Raw genomic sequence first — 27,433 nt, 5'->3', positions numbered from 1 at the left:
CTAGAGAAATATTCTGCCACTGGGCTACCAGGCCCCTTGGAAGTATAATGATGCTGTTGTTTCTAAAGACTACCATACCAAAATGAAATGGGAAAGTGAAATTACACTTTTGTACTGCTCTCATCAAATTAGGTTAACTTCCCTGAGTGGAGAAGTGTGTTTCAGAGGATAACCTTGAACTGCATCCAGTTTTATGGAGTATTAGAGACCATACCAGGGTTTCTTATGTTCTAGGCAAGCACTCTACCAAGTGTACTCCTCCTTTAAAAAAAAAAAAAAAAAAAAAAAAAAAAAAAAAAAAAAAAAAAAACGGTATTTGGGTGGGGACAGGGTTTTACTAATTCTGGCTGGGACGTTTCTCTCCCACCCACCAGTTCCTCATGCCTCTGCCTCCTGAGTGCTGAGGTAGCTGTGTGTGTGCCACCACACCTGGCCTTTCCCACGTTTTTAATAGATACCAAGTGCCATGTGAGAGCACACGGGATGTGAGGCTGAATTGCTCTCAGAAGCTTCATCAGTAGATAGGAAATGAGTCTTGAGCTTCCATCCGTGGTTTTATTTTTAATTTGTTTTCCGGTGTAAGGTCTCATTGCTTAAGTTGGCCTGGAACTGACTGTATAGCTGAGGCTATGCTTGCCCTCTAGATCCTCTTGTCTCCACCTCCCAGTGCTGGGGTGACAGGCATGTGCTACCGTGCTTTCTTTTGGCATTTAATAAAGATATTTTAATATATTTGTAAGCACCAGGGTTATGAGGGAGGTGTGCAGATGAAAGTAAAACACTTGGAAGCTTGAGTTGACTTCTTTAAGGGACACATCTGTGTGAATTGCTGAGATCTTGAATGTACTGGGTACTTGTTCTGCAGTGAATCATACCTCTGCCTGGATTTTCTTTTTGTTAGAATATATTAATCGTAAAAAATTCACTGTGACATTTTTCTTTTATTTATTTATTTTGTTGAGGCAGGATCTCAACATAATCCTGGCTGTCCTGGAACTCACTATGTAGACCAGGCTAGCCTTGAACTCACAGAGATCAACCTGCTTCTGCCTCCTTAGTGCTGGTATTTAAGATTTGTGGCACCATGCCCAGTCAATATGATATTTTTCATATTTTTTTAATAAAAATTCAGTGAGAAGTCTGGAAATTACAAAAAGGTAATCCAGGGAAATCAACCAATCTTTCTTTCTTTCTTTTTTTTTTTTTTCTTTTAGGTTTTTCAAGACAGGGCTTCTCTGTGTGGCTCTGGCTGGCCTGGAACTCATTGTGTAGACCAGGCTGGCCTGGAACTCACACAGATCCTCCTGCCACTGCCTCCCAAGTGCTGGGATTAAAGATATAAGCCACCACCTACTGGCTCAGAGGAATTTCTCTTGCATACTTTTCTTTCATGCAAGCTATTTTTTGATTTTGGTTTGGTTTTGGGGACAGAGTCTGGGGTTGGAGAGATAGCTCAGCAGAGCCATCTTCCAGAGGACCCACAGCTGTCCTGCTCTAGTTCCTGAACTCTCTATGGAGACCAGGCATGCACACGGTGAGCAGACATACATGCAAGCAAAACATGTGAATTAATAGATGACAGTCTTAATTCAGGCTCAGGCTGGCCTGGAACTTTTGTTTGTTTGTTTGTTTGATTTTGAAGATAGGTTTCTCTGTGTAGCCCTGGCTGTCCTGTCCTGGAACTAGCTCTTGTAGACCAGGCTGGCCTGGAACTCACAGGAATCTGCTTGCTTCTGCCTCCAGAGTACTGGGATTAAAGACGTGTGCCACCACTGGTTTAAGGTGATTATCTTATTGAAATTGTTAAGTCTTCTCGAGTCAATGAGCTTGTATTGCACAGCAGTCCATTCTGAAATGTGATGACTGAAAACAATCCATTTTCTCTGGGTTTTCTTGTTCAGCTAGTTAATTCTGTCTTGTCGTCATGAGGCTGTTTATTCAGCACTGGGCTTCCCTAGAGCTAGCATGTCTAAGACATCTTCTGTCACATTCACTGAGTCAGTTGGTACCTGAGGGGTTTTTAGAGAACCAAATTGGGGTCACTGAAAGAATAGTAAGTGCTCTTAACATCTGAGCCATCTCTCCAGCCCCAGCTGAGGTTCTTCTTGTACAAGTTTTTATTATACTTAAAGACTTGATCTCAAAGGGCAAAAATGAAAGTGACAAGGCTTGATAAATGAGACTAAGAGGTCATGCTGTCAACAGTCTTGGTAGCAAACACCTTTATCCCTACACTTGGGAGGCAGAAGCAGGCGGATCTCTGTGAGTTCGAGGCCAGCCAGGTGGTCTACAGAGCAAGTGCCAGGATAGGCTCCAAAGCTACACAGAAAAACTGTCTTCAAAAACAAAAACAAAAAAAGCAGAAAGGTACAGAGCAAGTTCCAGGACAGCCTCCAAAGCCACAGAGAAATCCTGTCTCAAAACAACAACAAAGTAGAAAAGGAAGAAGAAAGTGTTGTAATAGAATCTGTGATTGTTAGTGAAGAGGGAATTAACAATTCAACTTCACCAGTCTGTATAAAATTCTTCCTGTTGTAAGATATAAAAGGGCTCATTTTCAGGCACAGAGCTGTATTGTTCTGGTACAGAACAGTATGCAATATTTTCCTTCAATAAACACTGAATCATTGTGTATAAGGATCTTGGAGGCACACAAACCACAAAGGCAGAGCAATCTGCCTGCAAACTGTATGTAAACAAGATACACAATTGAATATGGTAATTCCATAGGGAAAGTAGAGTTTCATGAGAAGGTGTTTTTTGCTTTTTGGGGGGTCAGAAGTGTGTGTGTACAAGGCACAACTCTGAAGCTGGCGCTTGTTTCGTTGTCTAGGCTGGGTTGGCCACTGAGGGCCCAGGTTCTACCTGTCTTGGCAGCCTCAGCACTGGGGTTACAGAATATGCTGCTATACCTGGCTTTTATGTGGGTGATGGGGGTCTGAACTCAAGCCCTTATATTTTCGTGGTAAGCACTTTATTGGCTGAGCCATCCTCTCCCCAGCCCCAGGTATGGCTTTGGAAGGGAGAGCTGATGAACCTACATGAAGAACTCATCTTGCCAGGACACTGGATCACAACTCCCTCTCCTTTTCTCCCTCACTCCACATCTCTCTCTTCCTCATTTTACTATAGCATCATTTTGGCTTAGATCCGAAAACAGTGTTTAAATGATTAGGAACTTACAAATATTTTGAGCTGAGTAGTGTTCAGTGGAATAATTATGTTTCTTAAAACTTGTTTGTTTTTGTGTTTAGCCACAGACGGAGCTTTATTTGAAACTCTGGTTTACCTAATTAACATTTTCTTCCAACTTGGGAGCAGAGCCCTTCCAGGCTCCAGCCCTCTGCTTAGTGTGGTCTCCTTTGATGCCAGCTCTTTTTGCATCCTTGGCAGCCCCTGAGAGCCTGCCCATGCTGAGCTTTCCTAACTTCTGGATTCTGATTCCTCTTGGCCATCACATCCGCAAGTGATGGCGCGATGCACTTTGGCTGTGTGGTGGCTTCTTTTCTTTTGAATTTCATCCGACTCTCCTTTTTTTGTATTTTTTCTTCTGTAGTGGACAGTCCAGTTTTATCTGCTGGGGATTCCTTTTGCCTTAAGAAATTGGAAAACCTGTCAGTCGTGGTGTCGCCTTGCCCTTGTTTGGGGTGGATCTTGTATCTGTTGAAACTTTAATGGTGAGGGCTGCCCACTGGTGAGAGGAAGAAAGGATCATGGGAGAGAGGTTAAAGTGGGTAAATTGTAATTCTCCCACTCAATCGGCTTTTCGTCTGTCTGTTTAGTGATACCCACCTATCACCGTAGTCAATTTTAAGACACTTTCATGTCTCCCTTAGCTATCAATTCCACTTACCCTTCCCTTCCACAACTGGCCAACTACTACTATCCCTGTTCTCATGTAGTATGGATATTTCATTTCATGTAAATTTATCATAAATATATGACTACTTGGGACTGGTTTTTGTTTTTTTAACTCAGCAAGGCTCATGTATGCTCTAGCATGTACTAATAATACTTCATTCTTCTTTGACACCAAGTAACATTCCCTTGCATGGAATTATATGATGTACCCACTTCTCAGTAGACAGACATTTGGGTTATGTCCGATTTTGGCGTATTCTAAATAGTACTATGAACATTTGTGTGTTGGTTCAGACTAAGGGATACTCAGGCCACAGTCGCCTGCAGCTGCCTCTTTCTGTCTTAACTCTCACAGATTCTGTAAAAGAAAGGGCAGGCACGATATCAAGACTGGCTGTGACTCTGTAATTCTCATTTCTCTAAAGAACATTTAACAATTACTCAAAGTTATCGGGCTGTAAGTGACACCTCCTGTCTTAAATTATTTTTTCCATTGCTGTGAAGAGTCCTAATGACCAAGGCAACTTACAGGAGAGTTTACGGGGGGCCTGACTACAGTTTCAGAGGATTGGAGTCCATGCCAACATGGTGGGAACATGGAAACAGGCAGGCAGGAATGTCGCTGCAGCAGTAGCTGAGAACTTGCATCTAACACACACATAGGAGGCAGAGAGAGAGAGAGAGATAACTAGAATGGTGTGGGTTTTTGAAACCTCAAAGCCCACTCCCAGTGACACACCTCCAACAAGGCTACACTTTCTAGTCCTTCCCAAACAGCTCTACCAACTGTGGACCAAGCAAGCATTCAAATACATACGCCTATGGGGGCCTTCTCATTCAAACCACTGCGCTTCCCACAGGATGGGCACACAGTCACTGAAGGACCAAATCTTTCCCACCTCCCATGCTACCCAGGAACCGGAGAGTACTGTACTATTGGCTACTCATCAACTATAGACACAGGGCCTCCTCACATCTCTGAGACCTATAAGAGGAGCTCCTGCTAAAGCCTGCTAGGGTTTGAGTGCTCCTCAGAGCCCCCACCATGCTGTCTTTCTATGGCATCAATAACTTTCTTAAGGGGGTGGTGGTGGCACAGGACTTTAATCCAAACACTTGGGAGGCAGAGGCAGGTGGCTCTCTGTGAGTTGGAGACCAACCTGGTCTACAGAGTGAGTTCCAAGACAGCCAGAACTATAACACGGAGAAACCTGTTTCGAAATACCAAACAAAAACAAAGCCAAACAAAACACTAAATCAAATGAAAACAAAAAACAACAAACCAAAACTCTCCTAAGAAATCTCTTACTCAAATACATCAAAAATCTACCTTAGTCCCTTTTGAAGCCTAAATTCTGAGAGTTTGCATCATATAACAAAGTTTTTTGCAGACACAGATCTTCATTCTCTTGGGCACACTGAGCAATGGTAAGACTCTTCAAGACAAACTCCCAAATGCAGCATTCTGTATTTCCATCAGCACTGTTTGTTCACATTCGTGGCAACACTTTAAAACTTCATCCTAAGGGTGTGAACTGGTATTTCTCCACGGTTTTGGTCTGCATTTCTTGTGTTTATTGGCCATTGTGTCTAAGTAGATCCTTTGCCCATTTTCAAATTAGTTTTTTTTTTTAGTTTATTTTTATGTTATATGCATTGGTGTTTTGCCTGCATGCATGTCTGTGGGGGTGTTGGGAATTGAACACGTGTCCTCTGGAAGACCAGTCAGTGCTTTTAACTGCTGAGCCATCTCTCCATTCCTCAAATTAATTTCTTATTGAGCTTCAAGAGTTTCTTATATATTCTGGCCAGGCGTTGGTAGCGAAAGCCTTTAATCCCAGCACTTGGGAGGCAGAGGCAGGTGGATCTCTGTGAATTCAAGATCAGCCTGGTCTACAAGAACTAGTTTCAGACAGCCTCCAATGCTACACAGAGAAACCCTGTGTCGAAGGAAAAAAAAAAGAAAGAAAGAAAGAAAAAAAAAGAGTTGTTTATATATTCCAAATAAAAGGTTTTTGTTACATTGCTGTTGTTTTTGTTTTGTTTTGTTTCCCCAGAGAGACAGGGTTTTTCTGTGTAGCTTTGGAGTCTCTCTCAGAACTTGAACTGTAGATCAGGCTGGCCTCAAACTCACTGAGAGCTTGCCTCTACCTCCTGAGTGCTGGGATTAAAGGTGTGTGCCACCATCTCCCAGCCCAGATAGAAGTTCTTTTTTTAAATTAATTTTTATTTAAATTAAAAGTATCTTATTTTACATTCCAATCCCAGTTCCCGCTCCCTCCCACTCTCCCATTCCCCTGCACCAAACCCCCATCCCACCCCCCTATCCACTTTTTCTCCAGGAGGGTGAGGCCTCCCATGGGGGATCATCAAAGTCTGTTACAGCATTTGGGGTAGGACCTAGGCCCGCCTCCAGCGGGAGTCAGAAGTTGTTTATCAGATATATTATCTACAAATGTTTTTCCTATTCAGTAGGTTTTTAATTTCTATTTTATTCCTATCTCTGAAAGACAAAAGATTTAAGTTTGGGGGCTGGAGAGATGACTCAGCCCATAATAGCCCTGAATGCTCTGCTAGAGGACCTGGGTTTAATTCTTAGTACTCACAGGGCAGCTCACAGCAATCTGTAACTCCAGTCTCAGGTGAGCCAACGCCCTCTTCTGGACTCCACAGGCACTGCATTCACATAGACATAAATGCAGGCAAAACACATAAAATAACTATAAGGAAAACACATCAATGAAAGTTAAAACTTTTTAAAAATCAGTCTTATTATTTCTCCTCAAGTTATGCCCTATCAGATCTGTGAAACATTTTTTCATGTTAGTTCCTATGGTGGGTTAAATAATGGTTCCCATAGGCTCATATATTCTAAGTCTTGGTCCCTAGTTGGTGGAACTCTCTCTTTGAAGGTTTGGCCTCCCTCCCTCCCTCTCTCTCTCTCTCTCTCTCCCTCCCTCTCTCCCTCCCTCCCTCCCTCCCTCTCTCTCTCTCTCTCTCTCTCTCTCTCTTTCTCTCTCTCTCTCTCTCTCTCCTTCATGCTTGTGGGCCAGATGTTAAGGTCTAGCTAGCTAGCTTGTTGCCACGTTCCCTGCCATGATTGTCATTTTAATTCTCTGGAACTGAGCGCCCCCTGTAGCAGGCTTTCTTTTGGGCCACCAACCAGCTCCCAGATCATGACACAGAGACTTACTATCAGTTATGAATGCTTGGCCTTATCTTATAACTCAATTTAACCGCTTCCTCTTCATCTATGTTTCACCCCTGGGCTTTTTACCTTTCTTTTTCATTCTGTATGTCTTACTTTTCCTGCTTCTTCTGTGTCTGTCTGTCTGGCAGCTGCCTGACTGGCTGGCCCCTGGAGTCTCCCTCTTTTTTACCTCATTATATCTTCTCTTTCTCTGGAGCCTAGATTCCTCCTCCTACTTATTCTCTCTGCTCACTAGCCCTATCTATCCCTCCTCTGCATAGCTATTGACTTTGACTTTTTATTAGACCAATCAGGTGCCTTAGGCAGGCAAGATAAAGCAGCAGTACATCTTTATAGAATTAAACAAATGTAACAAATCTTTACATAGTTAAACAAATACAGCATAAACAAATGTAACACACCTTTACACAGTTAAAGAAATATTTCACAACATAAAACTATGTAACACATCTTTACATGGTTAAAGTAATATTCCACAACACCCTACACATTAGATGTCTTCTTTTATAAGGTCATGGTGCTTTGTCATGGCAATAGAAACCAACCAGAACAGCTTCCAAAGCCCAAGCATGTCAGATACATCATTAGTGTCTTGCATGGGGACCATCTATCATAGGGTGTACTTTCTTCTAATCTAGTCAGAGCAGGTGGTACTGATTTGACCTTCTAGCATCAAGTGACCCTCTTGTCCATTCTCTCCTATGTGGGGAAATCACAGGTATATGACTTCAGCCCCAGTTTCTTCTGACCTTTATTAATACCCGAGATGTTATAGAATACTAGATTAATAGTCATTTTGCCCAGGTAAAAATATTTATTTTATGTATATGTTTAGGAAGTGTGTTCACTTCCATGGGCATGTGTGTGCAGTGCCTGTGAAGGCCAAAAGAGGGTGTCAGGTCCCCTATAACTCCAGATGGTTATGAGGCACTATGTGGGTGCTGGGAACTAAAGTTGGATCCTCTGGAAGAGTAGCTAGTGCTCTTACCTGCCAAGCATCTCTCTAGCCCCTGCAAATTGTTGTTTTAAAAAGATCCACTGCCATGTTTTCTAGTATTGTGATGCCATTTTCTTTCCTGTTCCATTTTTATTCTCTTTTTGAAAGATTTTAAGACTCTCTGTTTTTCTCCCTTGTTCTGAGATTATAGAAAGAGGCGTCTTTGTTGTGATTCTGTTTCTTTCCCTGTGGTAGATAGAACCCACTATTTAGTCTGGAAAGGTTTGTTTAATTCTGGAAGTTTTTGTTGCATTTATTTTAGAATCAATTCCATAACCATTCATTTCCTTTTCTCATATATCCTGTTTTCTCCTTTTTTTGGATCCTTTATTACTCAGACATTGAACTGCTTGGCATGATTTTTTAATTTCCTTAATTCCCGTCTCTGCTTCTCTGATTCTTGGCATTTCTTCCCTGATTTGTTTGCAGCATATGACCACAATTTATTTCTCTTGGAACTGTCTCTGTGGAAATTCCCCAAGGCCTCTCTTGCAAGGGAGCTTACCCTTGCAGGTGCTGAGTGCTGTCAACCCCAGACCACTTGGAAATTCTTGCCATGTTAATTTTAGGAAGGGGAGATGCTAAAGCTTTCAAACCTGTAAAACAATGATTTCAGGCAAAAGTATCAAAAATATAGTTTGGGGTTGGTTATGAATTCAAATATCCAAAAGGAGGGAGGGGAAGGGAGGGAGTGAGAGAGAGATTGATTCAGTGGGCACATAGTTTTCAAATAATTTCATTTGCAGAGCACTTGAGTACTAGCACTCTAGAAACTTAGTTGTCAATATAGGGCTTCCAGCTTCACATAGGGACTTTATATTAGATTTCCAACTCTGAGAAAGACCTTTAGGTTGTTTCCTGTGCTACAGGTGGCCCCATGATCAAGCTCAATGTTCAGCTGCCTTTCGGAATACCAGCTTTCTCTTGCATTGGTCTTTGGACCATGTTTACTTCTTGTCAGCTCATGAACACATTTTTAAATCCCAGTCAGTGTCATCCCATCACTTGGAAGGCTGAAGTGTGAGTATGGCCTGATCCATCTCAGAAAACCAAACCAGGTCATACCCTCCATGAGGCAAAAAGATCTAAGAGCCAGGCATGGTGGCACATGCCTTTAATGCCAGCACTCAGAAGGCAGAGGCAGGTGGATCTCTGAGTTAGAAGCCAGCCTGGTTTACAAAGTGAGTTTCAGGACAGCCAGGGCTATACAGAGAAACCCTGTTTTGAAAAACATAAACAAAACAAAGAGGATTTAAAGTAACGACTTTTAAAAAGAAAAATAAATGTCATGTATGGTGATTATGGTATTTCGATAGGTACCGTGGTAACAAGATTGGACACAGGCTTGTTTCTAGGGTGTCCCCCTTTTCCTTTCTCTCTTTTGTCATTTTGGCATCTATAAAATTGCAATGCTTTGCTGTAGCTATTAGTCAGGTATTACTCACACTTTATTTGTCATACCTGCTCATGAGCATCAGAACTTGAAAAATGAATGCCAGAGGTTTGAAAGAGGATTCCAGAGGGGGGAGAGGGCTATCTTTAGCCTCTTAGGAAATGCTGCACCACCAAAGATTTAACGTGTGGACATCTGAGTAAAAAATATGAATTACTGAGAATTAGCCTCTGGGGCATGGGGATGTCGCTCAGGTGGCAGGGTGATTGGCTACCATGCAAAAGGACTGAGTATGACCCCAACCACTGCAGAAGCCAGGCATGGTGGTATATGTCTGCAGTCCCAGCACTCAGGAAGCGGAAGTAGGAGGACCAGAATTTCAAGGTCATTCTTGGCTACAAATCATGTTTGAAACCAGCATGGACTACAAGAGCCTCAGTTAAAAAAATAAAAAGCCTCTGAATGTGAAGTTGTCGTGTTCCATTGTTATGTTAACATTTTCTATTTTCCTTTGTATGAATGCCCAAGGTCGAGATAAGAATTTACACTGCAGACAAACTCAAGCTTTCAATAAATGCAAAATAAAATTTCTAAGGCTAAGAAAATGCATCACATTTATAATTGCTTTTTAAGATGTGAGGCATATAATGTTGATCTGTAAAGGTGTCTAGGAAAGGGATACTATAGGGAGAAGAAGAGAATTCTTTATATATTAAGAAGGAAAAATCGCCCTGGCCATGGTGGCACACACCTTTAATCCCAGCATTTGGGAGGCAGAGGCAGGTGGATCTTGGTGAGTTCGAGGCCAGCCTGGTCTACAGATGGAGTTCCAAGATAGCCAGGACTACAGAGAGAAACCGTCTCAAAAACCAAACCAAGTCAAAACAAAAACAAAGGGAAAAAATCTATTATGCTTAATAAATTTTTGGAGGTGGGGTAAAAAGGAAGTGGGTGGGAAGAGAGACGGCTCAGCGGTTGAGAACATACTGCTTTGACACAGGGTTCGGTTCCCAGCACTTACATGCACTCAAAACCATCTGTAATAAAAGTTCCAGAGGTTAAGTCCTCTTCTGGTCTCCAAGGACACTAGGCATGCATACATGCAGGCAAAAATTTGCACCATAAAATAAGTGAAAAAATCTTTAAAAAAAGGAGAAGAAAAAGAAAGGGAAAAATATCAAAAATACAAAATAAAAACCCCACGAAAATAGGGAAGTCTAATTTAGTTCAGATATCTGGACTGGTTTAATTAAGTCGCTGTGCTAACCTAGAAGTCGCAGTTTAGGGACGAAGTTTAATTTAGTAGAGGCTTTCCTGAAAGACACCTAGCCTTACGTTCTCAGGCAGGGAGAGTGAGGGGGCGTTCGTCTAGCCAGGGTGCCATGAAAATGCACACACTGCTGAACCACCACCGCAGCCCCCAAGATTCCAGCGTCAGGTCACCTGGGTTTCCCTTCGCCAGATGCTGTGGGCAAGTAAGAGTGGCAGGAGCCTCCAGCTCAGCGATTGGCTGGCAGAGTCTGAGCTGGACATCAAACAAACCACTATTGTATTGGCCAGTGAAGGAGTAGGAATGAATGAGAGGAGAACTGTGATTGGTATAGTTGTAGAGGCGGGGCCAGAAGGGCATGACCCGCGTGGATTGGACCTAGAGACTTTAACGTCATCCGAGAGGCGGGGCCACTGCTAATAAAGTCGGGAGTCGGCGCCGCACCTGCAGTAGGTCCCACTGCAGTTAGAGTTCCGGGTGGTGCGTGTGAGGCGGAGCTCGGCAGTTCCGTCTGCTTCATCCGCAGCGTCTCCCCGTCTGTCTCGTTGCCGTTGCATTCTCCAGAGAGAGACGGACCTCCGCTTCCTCTGTCAGAAAAATGTGAGTTGACTCTGGCCTAGGGTCCTCGACACCTCCTACCGACTGTCCCTCCGCAGTGTCCAACTCTGCGGGACGGAAAATGGCGCATTGCAGCAGCTGCAGCGACGCCGGGAACCACCAGCTCACGCCGCCCCCAGACTGGGCCACCCCGGGATGCGGGCAGCGCTCCATCCCGCACCAGCTGCAGTTGGCACTCCTCTGCAGGGCGGGGGGTCCCACGTTCATTGCATCCTCTCCTCTCATCTTTGTATCGTGGAAGCCCATAGGGGAAGACGTGGGGGAGATATAGATACAGACAGAGTCTCTCTCTTAAAACCTTTGGGAAGACTTTTATAGGTGCCTTGTCCGTTCGTAACTCGGGTTTGTGCATGCCCCTCACCCAAAGTGTGATGTACCTGCCTCATGGCTGTGCGCAAAGCTGCAGAAACTTACTTGCTAGTTCTGTGGCGCCGTGTGAGCAGCTCAGAGTCTCAGGGGACAGTGGCATGAGATCCTATGCAGCCGTTTATGCTAAGGTGCTTTCCAGTGATCTAGTCCTAGCCTAGTATTGGAGGAGAAATAGGGAGAACAGGGAAATCTTCATTTTATCTAAAATACATAGTTTAGTCTTAGCTGTCTTCAGCACCACCCGCTTCTGCAGATCTGTGGCTAGATAAATTAAGAACTTCTCTTCATGATCACATACACACAATAAGGATTTTCTTTCCATTTATTGCTGGAATCTCTTGACTGGTGCTAGATGTATTTGTGTGTGTGTTTGTGTGTGTGTGTGTGTGTGTGTGTGTGTGTGCACTCTCTCTCTCTCTCTCCCTCCTCCTCTCCCCCTCTCCCCTTCCCTCTCTCACCTCTCCCTTCCTCCCCCCTCCCTTGTTTGCCTTTCTCTGTGTAGCCCTGGCTGTCCCAGAACTCCCTCTATAGACCAGGCTAACCTAGAACTCGGAGATCTGCCTGCCCCTGCCTCCCAAGCTCTGGGATTAAAGGTGTGCGCCACCACACTCAGCTTGTGTTGCTTCTCTTGATGATTTGTTTTTTTTTTTAAGAAGGATTTACCTGTATTACATAAGGATTGTAACGCCCTGAATAGGTTAACGTGGGTGTTTCTAGCTCCCAACAAGTAGTAAGTGAAGCGAACCCTCTAAAAGCTCACAGACATTCCATCTTATCTCTTGGGGTTCGGTGGCTTTAACATTCTGCGTTTTTGGTGAGCCCATAGACGCCAGCTGTTTTTACTTGGGGAGGGGGTCCTTCTTAGCTGACTCACTCCAGGTGGTGTGATGACTGGAAGGGGGTATAGAAAACATAATGGCTAGCGGGGAATCACGAGGTCTCTGACCTTAATCTTGTCATTGGTGCCACTATCCTGGACTCCCTCCAACACTAGCTGCTACCAACTCATTGAAATCCCTGCCTTCAGTCTAGAACTAGAATGCTTAGCTAGCTCAATAGCAGTGCAAGTCCTGTGGCTCCCGTGGCTCTGCGTCTTCCTTTCCTTCCTCCATGTCTAGGAAGGAAGGCGACTCTTTAAGTGGAAGAAGCCAGTGTAGTCTGTTAATATGGCCTCTCTGAGGGGCTATCACATCTTGTCTAGAAGAAAATTTCACTTAGTTATGGAAAAGGAGATCCAAGATATTAATTCTATTGTGATTAATCAAGAAGTTTACTTTTTTGATAACTGTGACGGTTTAACCTCTACTTTATTTATTCTTGGACTGCTCTGGCAAGGATGTTTTATGGAGTTTAAGAAATTTCTATTCTCCATCAAATTTTAGATATCTCTTCACCTTGCTTGTGCAGCCTCCACCACAGTAGAAAAAATATCATCTCCTTCTATAGGTTTCTGGGTACTTGTTAGCTGGTGAATGTCAGAGAGAAGTTATCTTAAAGGCCTCACATTTGCTATGCATATGGGCCCACGCCTTTAACCCTAGCACTTGGGAGGCAGAGGCAGGTGGATCTCAGTTTTAGGCTAGCTTGGTCTACATAGAGTTCCAGGACAGCTAGGGAACAGGACAGACCTATCTCAAAATAACAAAACAAAACAAAAAGCACAGCAACGCTCCCCAAAATTAAATCAAAACAAAAACAAATCTACTCTGCATTATTCCATTCTAAGATCATGAGAACTGTTTGTCTTCAGTGGTACCAGAATAGAGACCTTACACGCTGTGGAGTAGCCTAGTTCAAGCTTTCTCTTCTGACAGGGGACTAGGAGACTACCCTGAGACACTGCCAAGCCTGAAGAAGGGTAGGACAGAGCATCTATGCTGGATAGACATTGAGAATGAGTTCTAGCATTTTTACTCATGGTCTGTGCTCTTTGAACAATTAATGCAATTGCTTTAGGCCCCAGATTCAATTTAAATGAAACCCCTATCTTCTTTGCCAAAAAAATATCCCTGGCTCACTCAGTCTGTATAGACTTTGCCTTTGGTGATTCTCCAAATTGTCTTTGCAGCAGCTGTAGTGTACCAGTTACAGTGTGAAACATAACTGGTAACCAAGTCCCATAAGCAGGGCCACTAGCTTGCCCTTTTATATTCAAAGCAGAGCTCAGCTGTCCTTACAGTTTAGTTTTTTCTACAGATTTCTTTTCTCCTGGCTTGGGTTTTTCCATTTTATTTCATGTGAAGAGCTTCTAATGGCCAGACAAATTCCATTTAGATCAAGGCTGGCATATGTGTCCCTGTGGCCATTTGCCAGAGGATGCTTGCATCACAGGATAGCCCCACTCAAGATCTCTAATGGCACGTGACCCTCATCCAAATGTTAGGAGATCTTGCATGCCTTTCAGCTACATCTCAACACTTGGGATTGCAGAGGAGCTAAGATGCCCTCTGTTTGCATCCAACCTTGGCTTCGGTTTAAGTGAGATGCATGGGAGTTTCTTCTTGTCTCAGTCATTGTGTACTGTTCGCTTCTTTCCACAGGTCTGCTCCAGCTCAGCCACCCGCTGAAGGAACAGAAGGGGCTGCCCCAGGTGGGGGTCCTCCTGGTCCTCCCCCTAATATGACCAGTAATAGACGACTACAGCAAACCCAGGCACAAGTGGAGGAGGTAGGCCTCTGGTCCACTCCATGACAGTTTCTAAACCAAGAAGCTTAGAAACAAACCCTATGTTCTCCTCTTTTTTATAGGGGGAAAGGTTATGCTGGGCAAAGCATCCCTTGGATTCGCAGGCCTGGGTTTGTGGTCTCCCAGGCCTTGTTCATTTCCTCTGTCTCTGTTTCTGCAACCCCCCTCAGGTGGTGGACATCATGCGTGTGAATGTGGACAAGGTCCTCGAGAGGGACCAGAAGCTGTCAGAGTTGGATGACCGAGCTGACGCCTTGCAGGCGGGAGCGTCACAATTTGAGAGCAGTGCTGCCAAGCTAAAGAGGAAGTACTGGTGGAAAAACTGCAAGGTGAGGCTCCCTGCCCTCTCCGGCTTTTCCTTGTCTCACTTGTAGGAGGCAAGGAAACCACTAGCTTTTTCCCCTTTCCTCTGAGGTCTGGGTGTCTCCTTGATTGCATTACCTGCCTTGGCCACCAGGGTAGGCTAGAGTATTCAGAACCACAGAGAAAGTCCTGTGTAGAGGAATTTAGACCAGTGAAGTAGATTTTCCCAGAAATTCTCACCTGGCTCTTCCTCAGACCCCGTCAGCAACACACTGGCTCAGTGTATGTATTTAAAAATACCCACAACTTCTGTAAATGTAGCAAACACTTGACAAAATTTGCCTTCCCATCGGAATTCCAAGAAAGAGTGATCAGGCGCCAGAACTAAACAAAAATAAGGCTGAGTGAGACTCCCGTGCTCCTTCTTTGTGATCCTATGAGGAGCAGAGGTCTGTGGATGACCTCCTATCCCTAGTCATATTCCTTCCTCCCTGCCTGAGTCCAAGGGCTCGTGGTCTGTCATGCTCTATCATGTTCTGTCAGGGTTCATGCTCTGTCATGCTCTGTCATGTTCTGTCCTCAGATGATGATAATGCTGGGAGCGATCTGTGCCATCATCGTGGTAGTTATTGTAAGTAAGTATCGTAAGGTGGCGATGGGGTGACGAGGTGGGAAGGTCCTGGAGTCCTCTCCCAGCCCCGCCTGCCCGCCCGCCTGCCTGCCTGCCTGCCTGCCTGGGGAGTGGGGCTGCTCTGACTGAGGTATGGAGACCTGCTGCTGTGGGATCATCGCCTGGTTTGTGGGGGCAGGAAAAGCAAAGACAAGGAAATTCCTTGATGGACAAGCCTCCCCCTGCAAAGAGTTGTGGGGAGATGGCCCCTTCTGCTGAGAAATGGGAATGTGCCGTTTGCCATTGGCTTGGGTCCAAGGGAGACCTTGGGGCTGGGGTACCATGTAACTGAGAGACCTGAATGTCTAGTAACGTGATGTAACTTGCCCTCTTGTTTTCTCCTGTCTCTTTTTTCTTCTTCGTCTGGGATTTCCTGATTCCTGTGTCCAGTCTACTTTTTTACTTGAGAATGTGCCACCCCTTCCCTGTTCTCCATTGCCATCCACGCTCATGTCTGTTTCTCTCTGTTTTCCCTCTCACCAAGTCCTCCATCCACTTTCTCCTTTGTAGCCCAGGCTTCTCCATCACCCATCTCTCCTTTTTTGTTGCATTCATTTGCACTCTTCCTTAACACTAGAAATGCTGCTCGTGGCCCAGTCTTGAAGTCACTACCCAAAGAGTAACGTCTGGCGCCTCCTCCTTACCCCGTTTTTGTGTATCCCAGAGCGTAAAAGAGTTGTGGCCAAGGGAAGGAGGAGGATGGGTATGGCAGAGGTGAAGTGTCTGAGAAGTTGGCATGGCTGAGGGGTGGAGAAGGGTGTTTGTGTCCATAATGTCTCCTAGAAAGGCTGGCCTTCAGCAGGAGGGGACCCAGACTAGTTGGGAAGTAGTAGCTTGCTGCCTGTTTTTTTTGTTTTTGTTTTTCCAGACAGGGTTTCTCTGTGGCTTTGGAGGCTGTCCTGGAACTAGCTCTTGTAGACCAGGCTGGTCTCGAACTCACAGAGATCCACCTGCCTCTGCCTCCCGAGTGCTGGGATTAAAGGCATGCGCCACCGACGCTCAGCTTGCTGCCTGATTTATATATATTTATGTAATAGTTGGTAACCACTACCCTGTTGCCCTTATTTGGAACTTTCCCCTCATACCAGGCCTGTCTTGGGTCCCAGAGGTCTGTTTAAAGACCAACTTTGAATCCCTTTTAGAAAGTCAAATTTGTATTTTGTAGTTAGTGCTTATCTGTCAGTCCCAGGGTTTCTACATCTTCGAGGAACTTTACAGCCTTTTATTTTGTTTCTGTAGGCCTAGAAAATAAGTACTTACTGATTTAAAAAATAGTGGGAGACTCTTACTTTCTCCTAGAAGCCGTCTCTGTGCTTCTGGCTAGAAGGAGCTGCTGTCTCCTCGTGTTTCCTGACGCACTGTATGTTGTTCGTGAGGGCACCAAATAATGCCAGTCAGCTTTGAAGACAGTAGGCTTTTGGGAACGTGCTTCTTGCCATCTCATTAGCCAAGTCCTCTACCTCCCCTGCTGTCGATAATGGGGAATGAGTTTAAAGTGGTGAGACTCCCAGGCTCCCATAGAACCCTTCCTCCACACCGCTCCTGTGTTCTTTGCCTGACACAGGGATGAGGCAGGAAGGCCTTTAGAGATTTACAGAAGTCCAACAAACCCTGCAGCTCAGTCTCGTGTAGGAGGGGTGCCAGCCTGTGACAGGCGTGCTGTGCACTGCTGTGCCAGTGTGGGGCCTGCATCTGGAGCTGTCTGCTACCTCCCTTCACTACCTTCTCTGGAACTGTCGTTACCCACCTGAATTCTGCATTGCCTCCTTTCTTGTTTTCCCTTTGCATGCTCGGTGCCTATAAACCTTGAAACCTGAGGATGGAGGCTGCTCTGTCTGTCTTGAGCTGCTGCTGCTGAGCCTCATGATAGGATGCTGCATGTGATAAACCCAGGTGCTAGTGGAGGCGCGGGGGGGGGGGGGGGGAGGGGGAGGGATGCTCTCAGACCTTATTACTTCTGTTCTCTGGCCGGCAAGCAGGAAGAGGCTGCCGCCACGCTAGCCTGGGTGCCCACTTTCCACGCAGCAGCATTTATTTCACTCTGCAAAACCATCCTCCTCCCCTTTGCCCATTTCCCCCAATCCCTTCGCCCTGCCTCAGGGCAGGACTGAAGAGCTGGAAGAAAGCAGTCAGTGTACTCTCCCAACGTTCCCCTCGAAGGTCTCCACTATCCTCTGGGCTTCTCTTTGCCTAATGCAGGGGGGTCACCGCTGGAGAAGACCAACACTGTCCTCGATGTACCCCGAGCCTGCAGCAAATTTACCCTGTTGGCCCACCCAGCCCTAGCACGGGAATTCTTTCCTGGGTTTCTGTCCCTGTAAGGCTAACCAGGTGTAGTGGCTTTGTTCTTTTGGGGGTGTTAACCCTTTCGTTTTCTTTCTCACCCCACTCTGAACCCTCTTCTGTGTCTTTGCGGTCTCCTTTCCCTCCCACCACCCATGTGCATGAGCAAATGCGCAACTAAACTCTGGGGCTTTGCAGCCAGGTGAAGCCAAGCTTCCCACATCCCCTTCTTTGGTTTGCCATGAGATGATGTGGGGTTTCCATTGTGTTTGTCATTACCTCTCTGTCTTTTTCCTAACCCAGTCTCATAGTTTATGTATAGAGTAGTAAGAGTTGTATTTCCACCAAAGGCATGTGACATACTTACCAATTTCATGTATTCTCAATAAAGGTGAAAAATACAAATTCCTACCACAACATGGACTTGGTTGTTGTTTGGGTTGTTGTGCCGGGAGGGGGAGAAGAGGGTGTCGTCCTAGGTTGGCTGTAGGCCAGAAGGGCTGACTTGTGTGAGTTCTTTGGTCTTCTTGGAAATTAAAGTCCCTGTGTTGGCAGAGGAAGTGGTCTGTGTTCTTAGCCTTCATACCTGAAGCAACCCAGCGCTCGCAGGCACTGGTGCGAGGAAGTGCTGACAGGAAGCTGAGTGGGCTCTTCGTACTGGCAAACAAGTGCGGCTTTCTCGGGCCTCTCCCAGCTGCCTCTGCCGGCTTGTTGTATTTTAAGGGTTGTGTCTAGATGAGACTTCCAGCCCGTACTCCCTTTTTCTCATCCTCATGCATAGTTTGTGTCCCCTTTGAATTATATTTTGTTTGTTTTGTTTTGTTAAGACAGGGGTTTCCAGTCTGCACCACCGTGCTTGTCTCTTAAATGCATTCTCCAGACTAAGGTCTTCTGAAATAGCAAGTTCACTTTTTAAGATCTGTTCCTATTTAAGTGTGTGAGTGTTTGCCTGCATGCATATATTTACACCACATGTGTGCCTGGCACCAAGAGGAGGGCATCGGATCGCATGGAGCTGGGTTTACAGATGGCTGTGAGCCACCATGTGGGTGCTGGGAAAGCCAAGCCAGGTCCTCTCTCTGCAAGAGCAGCCAGTGCTCTAACTGCAGAGCCATGGCTCCAGCACCCCCCCCCCACCTTCTTTTAAGACATCGCTCTCTGACTTCTAAGCCCAGGGAATTTTTATTGGTTTTTTCAAGACAAGGTTTCTCTGTGTATCCCTTTCTGTCTTGGAACTCACTGGGTAGACCAGGCTGGCTTTGAACTCAGAGATCTGCCTGCCTCTGCCTCCTGAGTGCTGGGATTAACTGCATACACCATCACTCCTGTTTTTTGTTCTTTAATTTTATTTAGGGCGGAGCGTTGGCTCTGCAGGGGTGAAGAGCACTTGTTGCTCTTGCAGAGGACCCTGGCTTGATTCATGTCACCCACACGATGGCTCACAACCATCTGTGACTCCAGTCCCAGGGCATCTGATGCTTTCTTCTGGTACCAGTCATGCGGGTGGTACACATACATACATGCAGGCAAAATACTTATACATATAAAACAATAAAATACATCAGTCTGAAAAGGACTTTTAGAGGATCCAGGCTCTGTTTCCAGCACCCACATGGCAGCTCCCCCCTGTGGCTAAGTCCAGCTCCTCTTCTGACCTCTGCAGGCTTCTGCATGCCTGTAGTGCACAGACACACACATACACAAATATTTTTTAAATGATATATTTGTTTTTTTATCATGTGTACACGTGTTTGTCCTGCATGTATGTCTGTGTACCATATGCATGCCTAGTGCCCAAGGAGTTCAGAAGAGGGCACTGGATTCGTTAGAATAAGTTATAGATGGTTATGAGTTGCCAAGTAGGTGCTGAGAGCCAAGCCCAGGTCCTCTAGAATAGCAATCAGAGCAATCAGTGCTTTTAGCCACTGAGCTCTCTTTCTAGCCATAGTGTTTGTTTGTTTATTTATTTATTTATTTATTTTTGATAATAGACTTCATAATCCAGTTTTTTGTTTTGTTTTGTTTTGTTTTTTCAAGACAGGGTTTTTTTGTGGCTTTGGAGGCTGTCCTGGAACTCGCCTAGTAGACCAGGCTGGTCTGGAACTCAGAGAGATCCTGCGTCTGCCTCTCCGAGTGCTGGGATTAAAGGCGTGTGCCACCACCGCCCAGCTCATAATCCAGTTTTTATATGCTGAGCTGTATTAAATCCACAATGTACTTCATAGAAATGAGCACAAGAAACATCTCACAAAACTCCCGGCAGCTGTCCACAGGGTCAGAATTTTAATTTCTGATTATACAACCGAGGAGATGTAGCCCTGGCAGGCCTCTGCTTCATACCTTGAAACTGCAAGTTGGAGCAGCTAGGAATGGGGACCCAGGGACCTGTTGGGACCAACAGGGAGAAAGACAAGAAAGTAGAAAAGCTTTGCTCTGTAGACACAAAGTGTTTTATTTTGACAGCGTTAAGAGTTTGTGAGTGGTGGGCAGCCCCCACCCTCTTTCCCCGTTTCCCTTCACTTTCCCAGTCTTTGCCTTTGGTGTTAGCCCCCACTCAGATAATTCTGCCCTCCTTTTTCATCTGCCCAGGATCTTCTCAACAGGGAAGGAAGGCAGAGGCCTGTACAGACCAGGACGAGTACCTCACTCCCACACAGGGTGTCTCCTTCAGGCCTTTTCCAGTCCCACACCTCAGCACGGGTGCCCTTTGGTAGCTAGAACATGGGAACTCCACTTTTTATTTGGAGGCAAGAGAGCAGCTACCCAGAGTGCCTCATAGTCTTGGTGGGCCTTGGCAAAGAAACTGAGAGAAAACAGAACAAGATTGGTTTCAAATGGGGTATTGGGGACACAGTGGAAACATCCAGAACTTGGAACAACGAACGGGCTTCATCCCTGGTTTGGGTGCGCGGGTACTACTTAGGAGTGGGTTGATCTACAGACTCACCTCGCTGTCTCCGAAGTCCCAGAAACAACAGTGCAAGAAGGAAGAGAATGCTGGCAAAGACAACTCCGAAGGCTGTTCTCTGCTCTGTAGGAGAGAAGGAGCACAGAACCACACGTTGAGCCCTCACCCTAGAGCACCCCTCCCTCCCCGTAAGAGGCGAGCTCTGGTGGGGTGCTTGTGAAGCTTCGGGAGGCCCTGGGCCCGTGCGCACAGTGGCACCTGCACTTGGTCAAGACTGTCCCATCTATGTGTTACTGTTCTGCCTCGCCTCACATCGGGACTTTGTAGTTCTCAGGCAGGGTCTCTCTGGTCATCCCTGGCTTTGAACTTAGACCCCTGCTGCAGCTTTCTAGTCCTGCGATTGTGGGCACACACCACTACACCCCATTCCACCTTAGACATTTGAAAATGTTTTTGCAAAAGGGATTGAGGTTATACTAGCGACTGACAGCAAATAGCTGGGGAATAATGTGAATTCAAACGAAACTTTAGTTTTGGGCAAGCGCATAGTCTGGTGAGCCACCAAATGATGTCTTGGGCTCTTGGATATTTTTCATTTTGAGGTTCATACCCTTTCCTGCTTAAAACTGCTATATTTCGTGGCCTTTGGGATGAAGGCCATCAAGATTATAGGGCCACACACTAGAACTTGTAAGGGCATTCAGCTTGCCTGCTGGTTACATTTTCTCTTTCACTATTTACTGGTGGAGAACCTGGGGTAAACTGCTCAGTGTCTGAAAATACCAGCTTACTCATATGTAAGATGAGTGCTAGACATGGTGATGGTATCTGTAGTCCCAGTTGTTTTAGGAGGCTGAGTTAGGAGGATTGACGGGCAGAGGAACTTGAGGCCAGCCTGAATAACAACAGTAAGACCCATTTCCGAAAACAGTTGTAATATGTGACATCATACTTAAAAGTTGAGTATATTGGGGATGGAGAGTTGGCTAAGCAGATAAGAGCTCTTGTTGATCTTGCAGAGGTCTTGGGGTTCAACTCCCAGCACCCACATAGTGGCTGACAACCACCTGTAACTCCAGTCCCAGGGGATCTGACACCTGCTTTTGGCTTCTATGAGTGTTAACATGCACACAGTGTACTTATATTCAGGCAAAGCACTTAAACACATCCAATAGTAAAATCAGTCTAGAGTTGAGTTTACAATGTTTGGCCACGTAAATGTGCAGATGTAACCACCTCTAAGTATCATTGCCTCAGGCTCTTTCTCTCATAAACCCTCAGCTATAGCCACGCTCCCTTGTTCTTTGTAGGCTGTTGTACAATCTGATTTTCACATGGGTTCCCTTCCTGCTGAACTGCCTAACTGGGCTCAAGTGTCTGTTCTGGGTCGCCTTGCCTGCGGGCCTCACTTGTCTCTCCAGCTGTACTAAGCTCCGAGTGGAAAAGGGCTGCACACCCCTCCCCCTCCTCCCCTCCAGCCCAAGCTTATTATTTGGAGGCTGGGGATTGGTAGAGGTAGAGGCTGCCACTCTGGGAAGGGTAAGTCAGGAGTGTGAAGGTGGAACACAGCGGAAGGCTGAAGATGACCCGGAAGCAGGGGAGTCCCGAGTACGGAGGAAGAGATAGGACACTCCCAGTACCTGTGTGTGGGAAAACCCTCATGCTGACTCGAAGGGGCTCTTCCAGGGAGACGTGGGTAACTTGGCAGATGTAAGTGGCACCTGTGGGGCCAGGCTCAGTCACCACAGTGGAAGAGATGCTGTAGGTTCCCATCTTGCTTTGCCTGAGGCTGGAGAAGGAGGCACCAGAGACTTGGGCTGGAATCCCACCCAGCTCCTCTCGGATCCATGTCACCACCACGTCCAGAGGGTAATAGCCAGCGACACTGCAGATGAGGGAGGGCGGCAGGTCCTTGTTTGCCAAGTTCAGCTCTACTTTGGGGGGAGCTGGAGAAAGAATGAGGAGTAAGATTGTAGAGGCTTCTGATTAGGGCCTGCAGAGGAGCCTGAGGCCTCTCAAGAGTGAAGGTAGGTTGTGGAGACGGAAACTTCTCAGTGTTCCAAGGGGTTGGGGTAAGGGGCTACCTGGATGCAGGTCATCAAAGGATGCATTTTTCTGGAATGATAAAGTGACAGGCCAGCATACTTCTTTATTTTTTTTTTTATAGAGCTGGAAAATCAACCTAGGGTCTTACATGTACTAGCAAGTGCTGCACCATTGAGCCACACTCCCTTGGTTTGTTCCATTGCACACTGTGATCAGAACTGTTCCTTCTGTCTGCCCTTGACTGGCTGCTGCTCCCCTCAGGAAGTATTGGGAGTTTAGCATGAAAGTCCTTGCACCGGCAGATCTCCAGAGAAACCAGGAATGCTAACAGCAGTATTGTCTTTCCAATGGGAAAGATGAGAAACCTGTTTTTCCATCCAGAAAGCTGAGAACTGGAAATGACAAACAAGCCTGGTGATCTGTATCATCTGACAGGCCAGGCCATATCAAGCTCTTCCAGCCAAGACTGGAGGTCGCTGGTAATGAAAGGTTCAGGCATTATGCTGGCCTGCCCCTGTTACCTGGTGGAACAGGCAGTACCCTGGTCAGCCCAAGGTTCCATGGGAACTAAGTCTGGACGCAGGTGTAGAGGACCCCTTTAAAAAGACAGGTCCCTGCCCATTTTCCCTTTCTGCTTCCTCTCTCTACTCTCTCTCTCACCTATGCGCTCGCTCTGCCTCTCTATGGCAACCGGCCATGGCGGTCAGCCATTTACCCTGTTTCTTTCCTCTTCTTAGTCTCCCTACTCTGCCGGGCCTCATAATAAACTTATAGTCAACACGTCTCATGTCTCAGCATTTCTCTTTTCTTCTTTTTAAACAAAAGAATAACAGGTAATCCAAATGACCCTGATAGCCAGAGGCTCCCCCAAGCTCCCACAACTAGGACTAGAGGTGGCTAACAGCCCAGATGACCTCTGCACTAACCGTATGACCAGGACCAGGACAGAACCTTAGGCCCTTAAGCTAGTGCAGGTAGTCTATCTCTGGAACCCATCTTCCTGGAAGAAATAACAAAGTTTTGATGTAATTACCGGGGATTGTATTGCACCAGGGAATCCATCTGCCTGATATCAGACTCCCCAAGTCTGACCCGGATTCACAAAGTCAGTGTGAACTGAGTTTTCATTCTCACTTCCTCAGTTTCTTCCCTGCCTAGACACCTGCAGGTCCCCCTCAAGGAAGTGCTCTGGGGAACTGAAATTATAGATGGCCAGCCAGCTCTAAGATTCCGGACTAGTTATTTCTTGGAGGAATTATCTTGGCACTCAACTCAATGGGACTCCTTATTTGATGCAGTCTGTGCCTTTGGGATGAAGATGGTGTTTAGGTTGTGGGAACGCATTCTTTTTCTCAGGAAATACCCTTCGGGTTTAGATTCTAGTCTGGAAAAGGTTCCCATCAGGCACCTCTCTCTTCCCTCTCCCCACAATAACCAAGGCCAGGCCTTACCTAGGATGTTAAGTGGGATGATTTGTTGAGCTTGGTACAGGGAGGTAGTGATCTGGCAGATGTAGGTCCCCTCGTCCTTTAGAGTGAGGTTGGGTAAGGTGAGAGAGGCATCCCCAGCCGCGCGTAGCTGCTCAGGCTCCAGCGTAGCGCCCTTGCGCTGAGCCTGCTCCTGCCCTGTCTTCCAGCTGTATACCAGCTGGCCACTGCCTTTGTGCTGCAGCCGCCACTCCACACCAAGGAGGTCCAGGCCTGGTGCCATGGAGAGACTGCAGTGCAGGGAGACGGTGGACCCCAGCAGACGACTCAAGGCTTGGGTCTCTGATGTCACCTGGAACTCCACTGTAGAGAGAAAAAAGTGTGTCTTGTGAACTGTTTTCCCCCTTGAGGTCACATGGCCTCTGAGCTGTGGACAGTGGTACTGACTGAGTTCATTTCCTGTGTGATGGAGCTGCAAATAATGGGGGCTCTGCAAGGGTAGCATGGCACGGGGGGTGGTGGGGGGAGCCCCAACTCCCCATCCTCCCACCTCAGTCTCCAGTGCTAGGATTGCAGACGTGCACAGCCCCACCTGGCTTTACTGTTTAATTCTTCTTGCATGACTAAAATGCTATGAAGCTCTACATGCCCTTGTTACTAAGAGTAGCTGACTCCCCAAGCATGATAGCCTCTGAGCTCACTGGTGATCATGAAGCACACTGGCCTTGACTTTCAGCTATAACCGTACATGGGGAAGGGACACTTGGAGGTAAAGTGATGTGGTGCCTATGCTCTCATCAGCTCAAGGGGAGACTATATCTCTATTTTAGCGGAGGCACAGAGGGAGTATGACAAGATGAGTAACTGGTGAAATAGGTCAAGGCTGTGTGGATGTTTGTTATTTCACTTATTTGTAGTTTTTTTTTTTTTTCTCTCTGAAACAGTTCTGGCTGTCCTGGAATTCACTCTGTAGAACAGGCTGGCCTTGAACTCTCAGGGATCTATCTGCCTCTGTCTCCCGAGTGCTGGGTTTAAAGTCATGTGCCACCACAGTTTAGCTTTATTTGTAGGTTTGGATAATCTCAAAATGGGAGAAGCTCTAAGGCATACAAGGCCTGGGGGAGACGCTGGGCATCTTTTCTGATGTGTCAAGGTTCATTTAGAGAGGGCCGTAGGGGCAGCGAGAGTGATAGTGCCTGCCTGTACTCCCAATGACTCAGGAGGCATGACAGGAGCGTGAGTTCAAGGCCCGCCTGGGCACCTTGGTGAGATCCCCATTTGACAATAAAAGCTGAAAAAGGAGTTGCAGCTGTAGGTCAGTGGTAGAGTACTTGTTTAGCATGCACAAGGCTCTAGGTTTAATTCTCAGCACAGGACAAAACAATAATAAAGGTTAATGTTTTAGGGGTTTCCAGGGGTAGGAGAAGAACCGCACCCATCTTCATCTTCCGTGGACTTGGTTGTCTCCTTTTGGAGGCAAACTATTGACTGGAACTTCAGATACCTGTCATTATGTTCTCAATTTCTTTGTCCCTGGCAGGTGGTGCTGAGTGAGAGGGGCAAGGACTTTTCTTTTAATTAAAATTTTTAATTAATTTTACATCCCAACAGTTTCCTCTCCCTCCTCTCCTCCTGTCCCTCCCCATCATGCCTGTCCTCTGTAACCCCCCATTCCACTTTTCCTTCAGAAAGGGGCAGGCCTCCCATGGGTGACAACAAAGCATGGCACGTCAGGTTTAAGCAGGACCAAGCTCCTCCCCTAGGACTGGGGTTTATTAATAAGAGGTACGGAACAAATTCTGTCTCCCTGTGTTCTGCTGTAATTACTGTGAAGTACCAGACCGAGCTCACTTTTCACGGGGAGAAAATAGGTGTTTGACTAGAAGAGACAGTGACAATGTGTGTGTGCCATTTTCCAATGACAGCCCAATGAGATGAAAGCCCATTTCTCCATTTTGAAGAAAATATCTTATGATTTTTATATTTTGACCCTTAATCAAGTAAGGATCTCCCAGAATTTTCACTTTTTTTTTTTTTTTTTTTTTTTTGGTTTTTCGAGACAGGGTTTCTCTGTGGCTTTGGAGGCTGTCCTGGAACTAGCTCTGGAGACCAGGCTGGTCTCAAACTCACATAGATCCGCTTGCCTCTGCCTCCCGAGTGTTGGGATTAAAGGCGTGCTCCACCAACGCCCGGCTAGCATTTTCTCTTTTGGATTCAGGTTATTTAGAAAGAAAAGACGAAGGCCTATGGTACCCCAAGAGGACCCACATGATAGGTTGTAGACTTTTTCCTTCCTTCTATCCCATTTCTTACAACTAAAAAGAAAGAAAGGAAGGAAGGAAGAAAAAAGAAAGGGAAGGAAGAAAGAGAGAAAGAAATAAAGAAATAGAGAAATAAAGGAAGAAAAGAGAGAGAGAGAGAGAGAGAGAGAGAGAGAGAGAGAGAGAGAGAGAAAGACTTGGGGCTACTAAGATGGAACAGTGGGTAAAGGACTTGCTGCCAAGCCTAGTGAACTGACTTCAGTCCCTGAAGGTACACGGTAGAAGGAAGAGCCCACTTCCACAACTTGTCCTCTGATGTCCACCCGTGCTGTGGCATGTGCGTGTGCATGCACACACACACACACACACACACACACACACACACACACACACACACCAAATGTAACCAAATTTAAAATAAAAAGAACCTTCCCTCTGCCACTGCTTTTGTATTCTCACCTGCAGTCCTTATAGTACCCTGGGGACTCAGGGGTAGGTTCAGTGTAGGGTGCCAGACAGCTGCGGTCTCAGCATCTCCTAGAGTCTTCATCACCATGGAGACACTGGGTCCTCCCCTAGACACCTGCATGTTGCTGATGAACCAAGCTGCTCTCTCTGAAGGGGCCTCTTGTCTGGCCTGGAGGAAATACTGGGAGATCTCACAGGTCACCACCTTCCCGCTGCAGTCAGCATGCAGCAAGGCCTCTGCCTGGGGAATCTGTACCGAGTCCACTGGGGAGAAGGGTGGCACACAGAAGTGATGTTGGGTGGACACCCGGCAGGTGGGAACCAGGTGTGGGTAGATATGACTGGGAACTGGGCTGTCCCTGTCCGGGACACCTAGGAAGGAAGGTTTTACCTGAGGCCTCAAAGATAATGGGTGCGTCATCTTTGGCCACTGTGCTCACTTGGAAATCGGTGATGCCTTCTAGGGAGCCATCATCCAGCACTGGCACCTGCTTCAGCACAAGCAAGGCCTTCTGCCTGTCCCCACTGCTGCCAAAGGCTCCTCGATGCCTGTCATCCGTCACCAAGAAACAGTCTAGGACTATGTCGGTGGCTTGCCACGGTCCGTCTGCTGTGGGGGGCTCTGCAGGGAAAGCGAGGTGATCACTTTCTTCCTCCACACTT

At 46.4% G+C, this 27,433-nt stretch overlaps 2 protein-coding genes across 2 annotated transcripts in view; one reads left to right on the top strand and one right to left on the bottom strand.

Annotated features, from left to right (window-relative positions):
* The first annotated feature begins 11,173 nt into the window (after positions 1 to 11,173).
* On the top strand, positions 11,174 to 18,079 carry Vamp1 (vesicle associated membrane protein 1). Its single transcript, XM_027428314.2, has 5 exons — positions 11,174 to 11,332; positions 14,260 to 14,386; positions 14,575 to 14,733; positions 15,291 to 15,342; positions 17,577 to 18,079. Coding segments are annotated over exons 1-5 (462 nt in total). The 5' UTR covers positions 11,174 to 11,330; the 3' UTR covers positions 17,699 to 18,079.
* A 2,008-nt stretch (positions 18,080 to 20,087) lies between these two features.
* Positions 20,088 to 27,433, bottom strand: part of Tapbpl (TAP binding protein like) — an 8,332-nt gene continuing 986 nt past the window's right edge. Inside the window, exons 2-7 of the mRNA XM_027428317.2 lie at positions 27,162 to 27,392; positions 26,762 to 27,034; positions 24,066 to 24,404; positions 22,209 to 22,514; positions 20,608 to 20,691; positions 20,088 to 20,463 (exon numbers count right to left, since the gene is read on the bottom strand). Of these exons, the coding sequence (XP_027284118.1) occupies positions 20,420 to 20,463; positions 20,608 to 20,691; positions 22,209 to 22,514; positions 24,066 to 24,404; positions 26,762 to 27,034; positions 27,162 to 27,392 (1,277 nt within the window). The 3' untranslated portion in view covers positions 20,088 to 20,419. The remainder of the gene's footprint in view (positions 20,464 to 20,607; positions 20,692 to 22,208; positions 22,515 to 24,065; positions 24,405 to 26,761; positions 27,035 to 27,161; positions 27,393 to 27,433) is intronic.

The sequence above is a fragment of the Cricetulus griseus genome, chromosome 8 (assembly GCF_003668045.3).
Source record: "Cricetulus griseus strain 17A/GY chromosome 8, alternate assembly CriGri-PICRH-1.0, whole genome shotgun sequence".
In the NCBI taxonomy this organism is placed as follows: Eukaryota; Metazoa; Chordata; class Mammalia; order Rodentia; family Cricetidae; genus Cricetulus; species Cricetulus griseus.
This window is presented reverse-complemented; position numbering and strand designations above follow the sequence as displayed.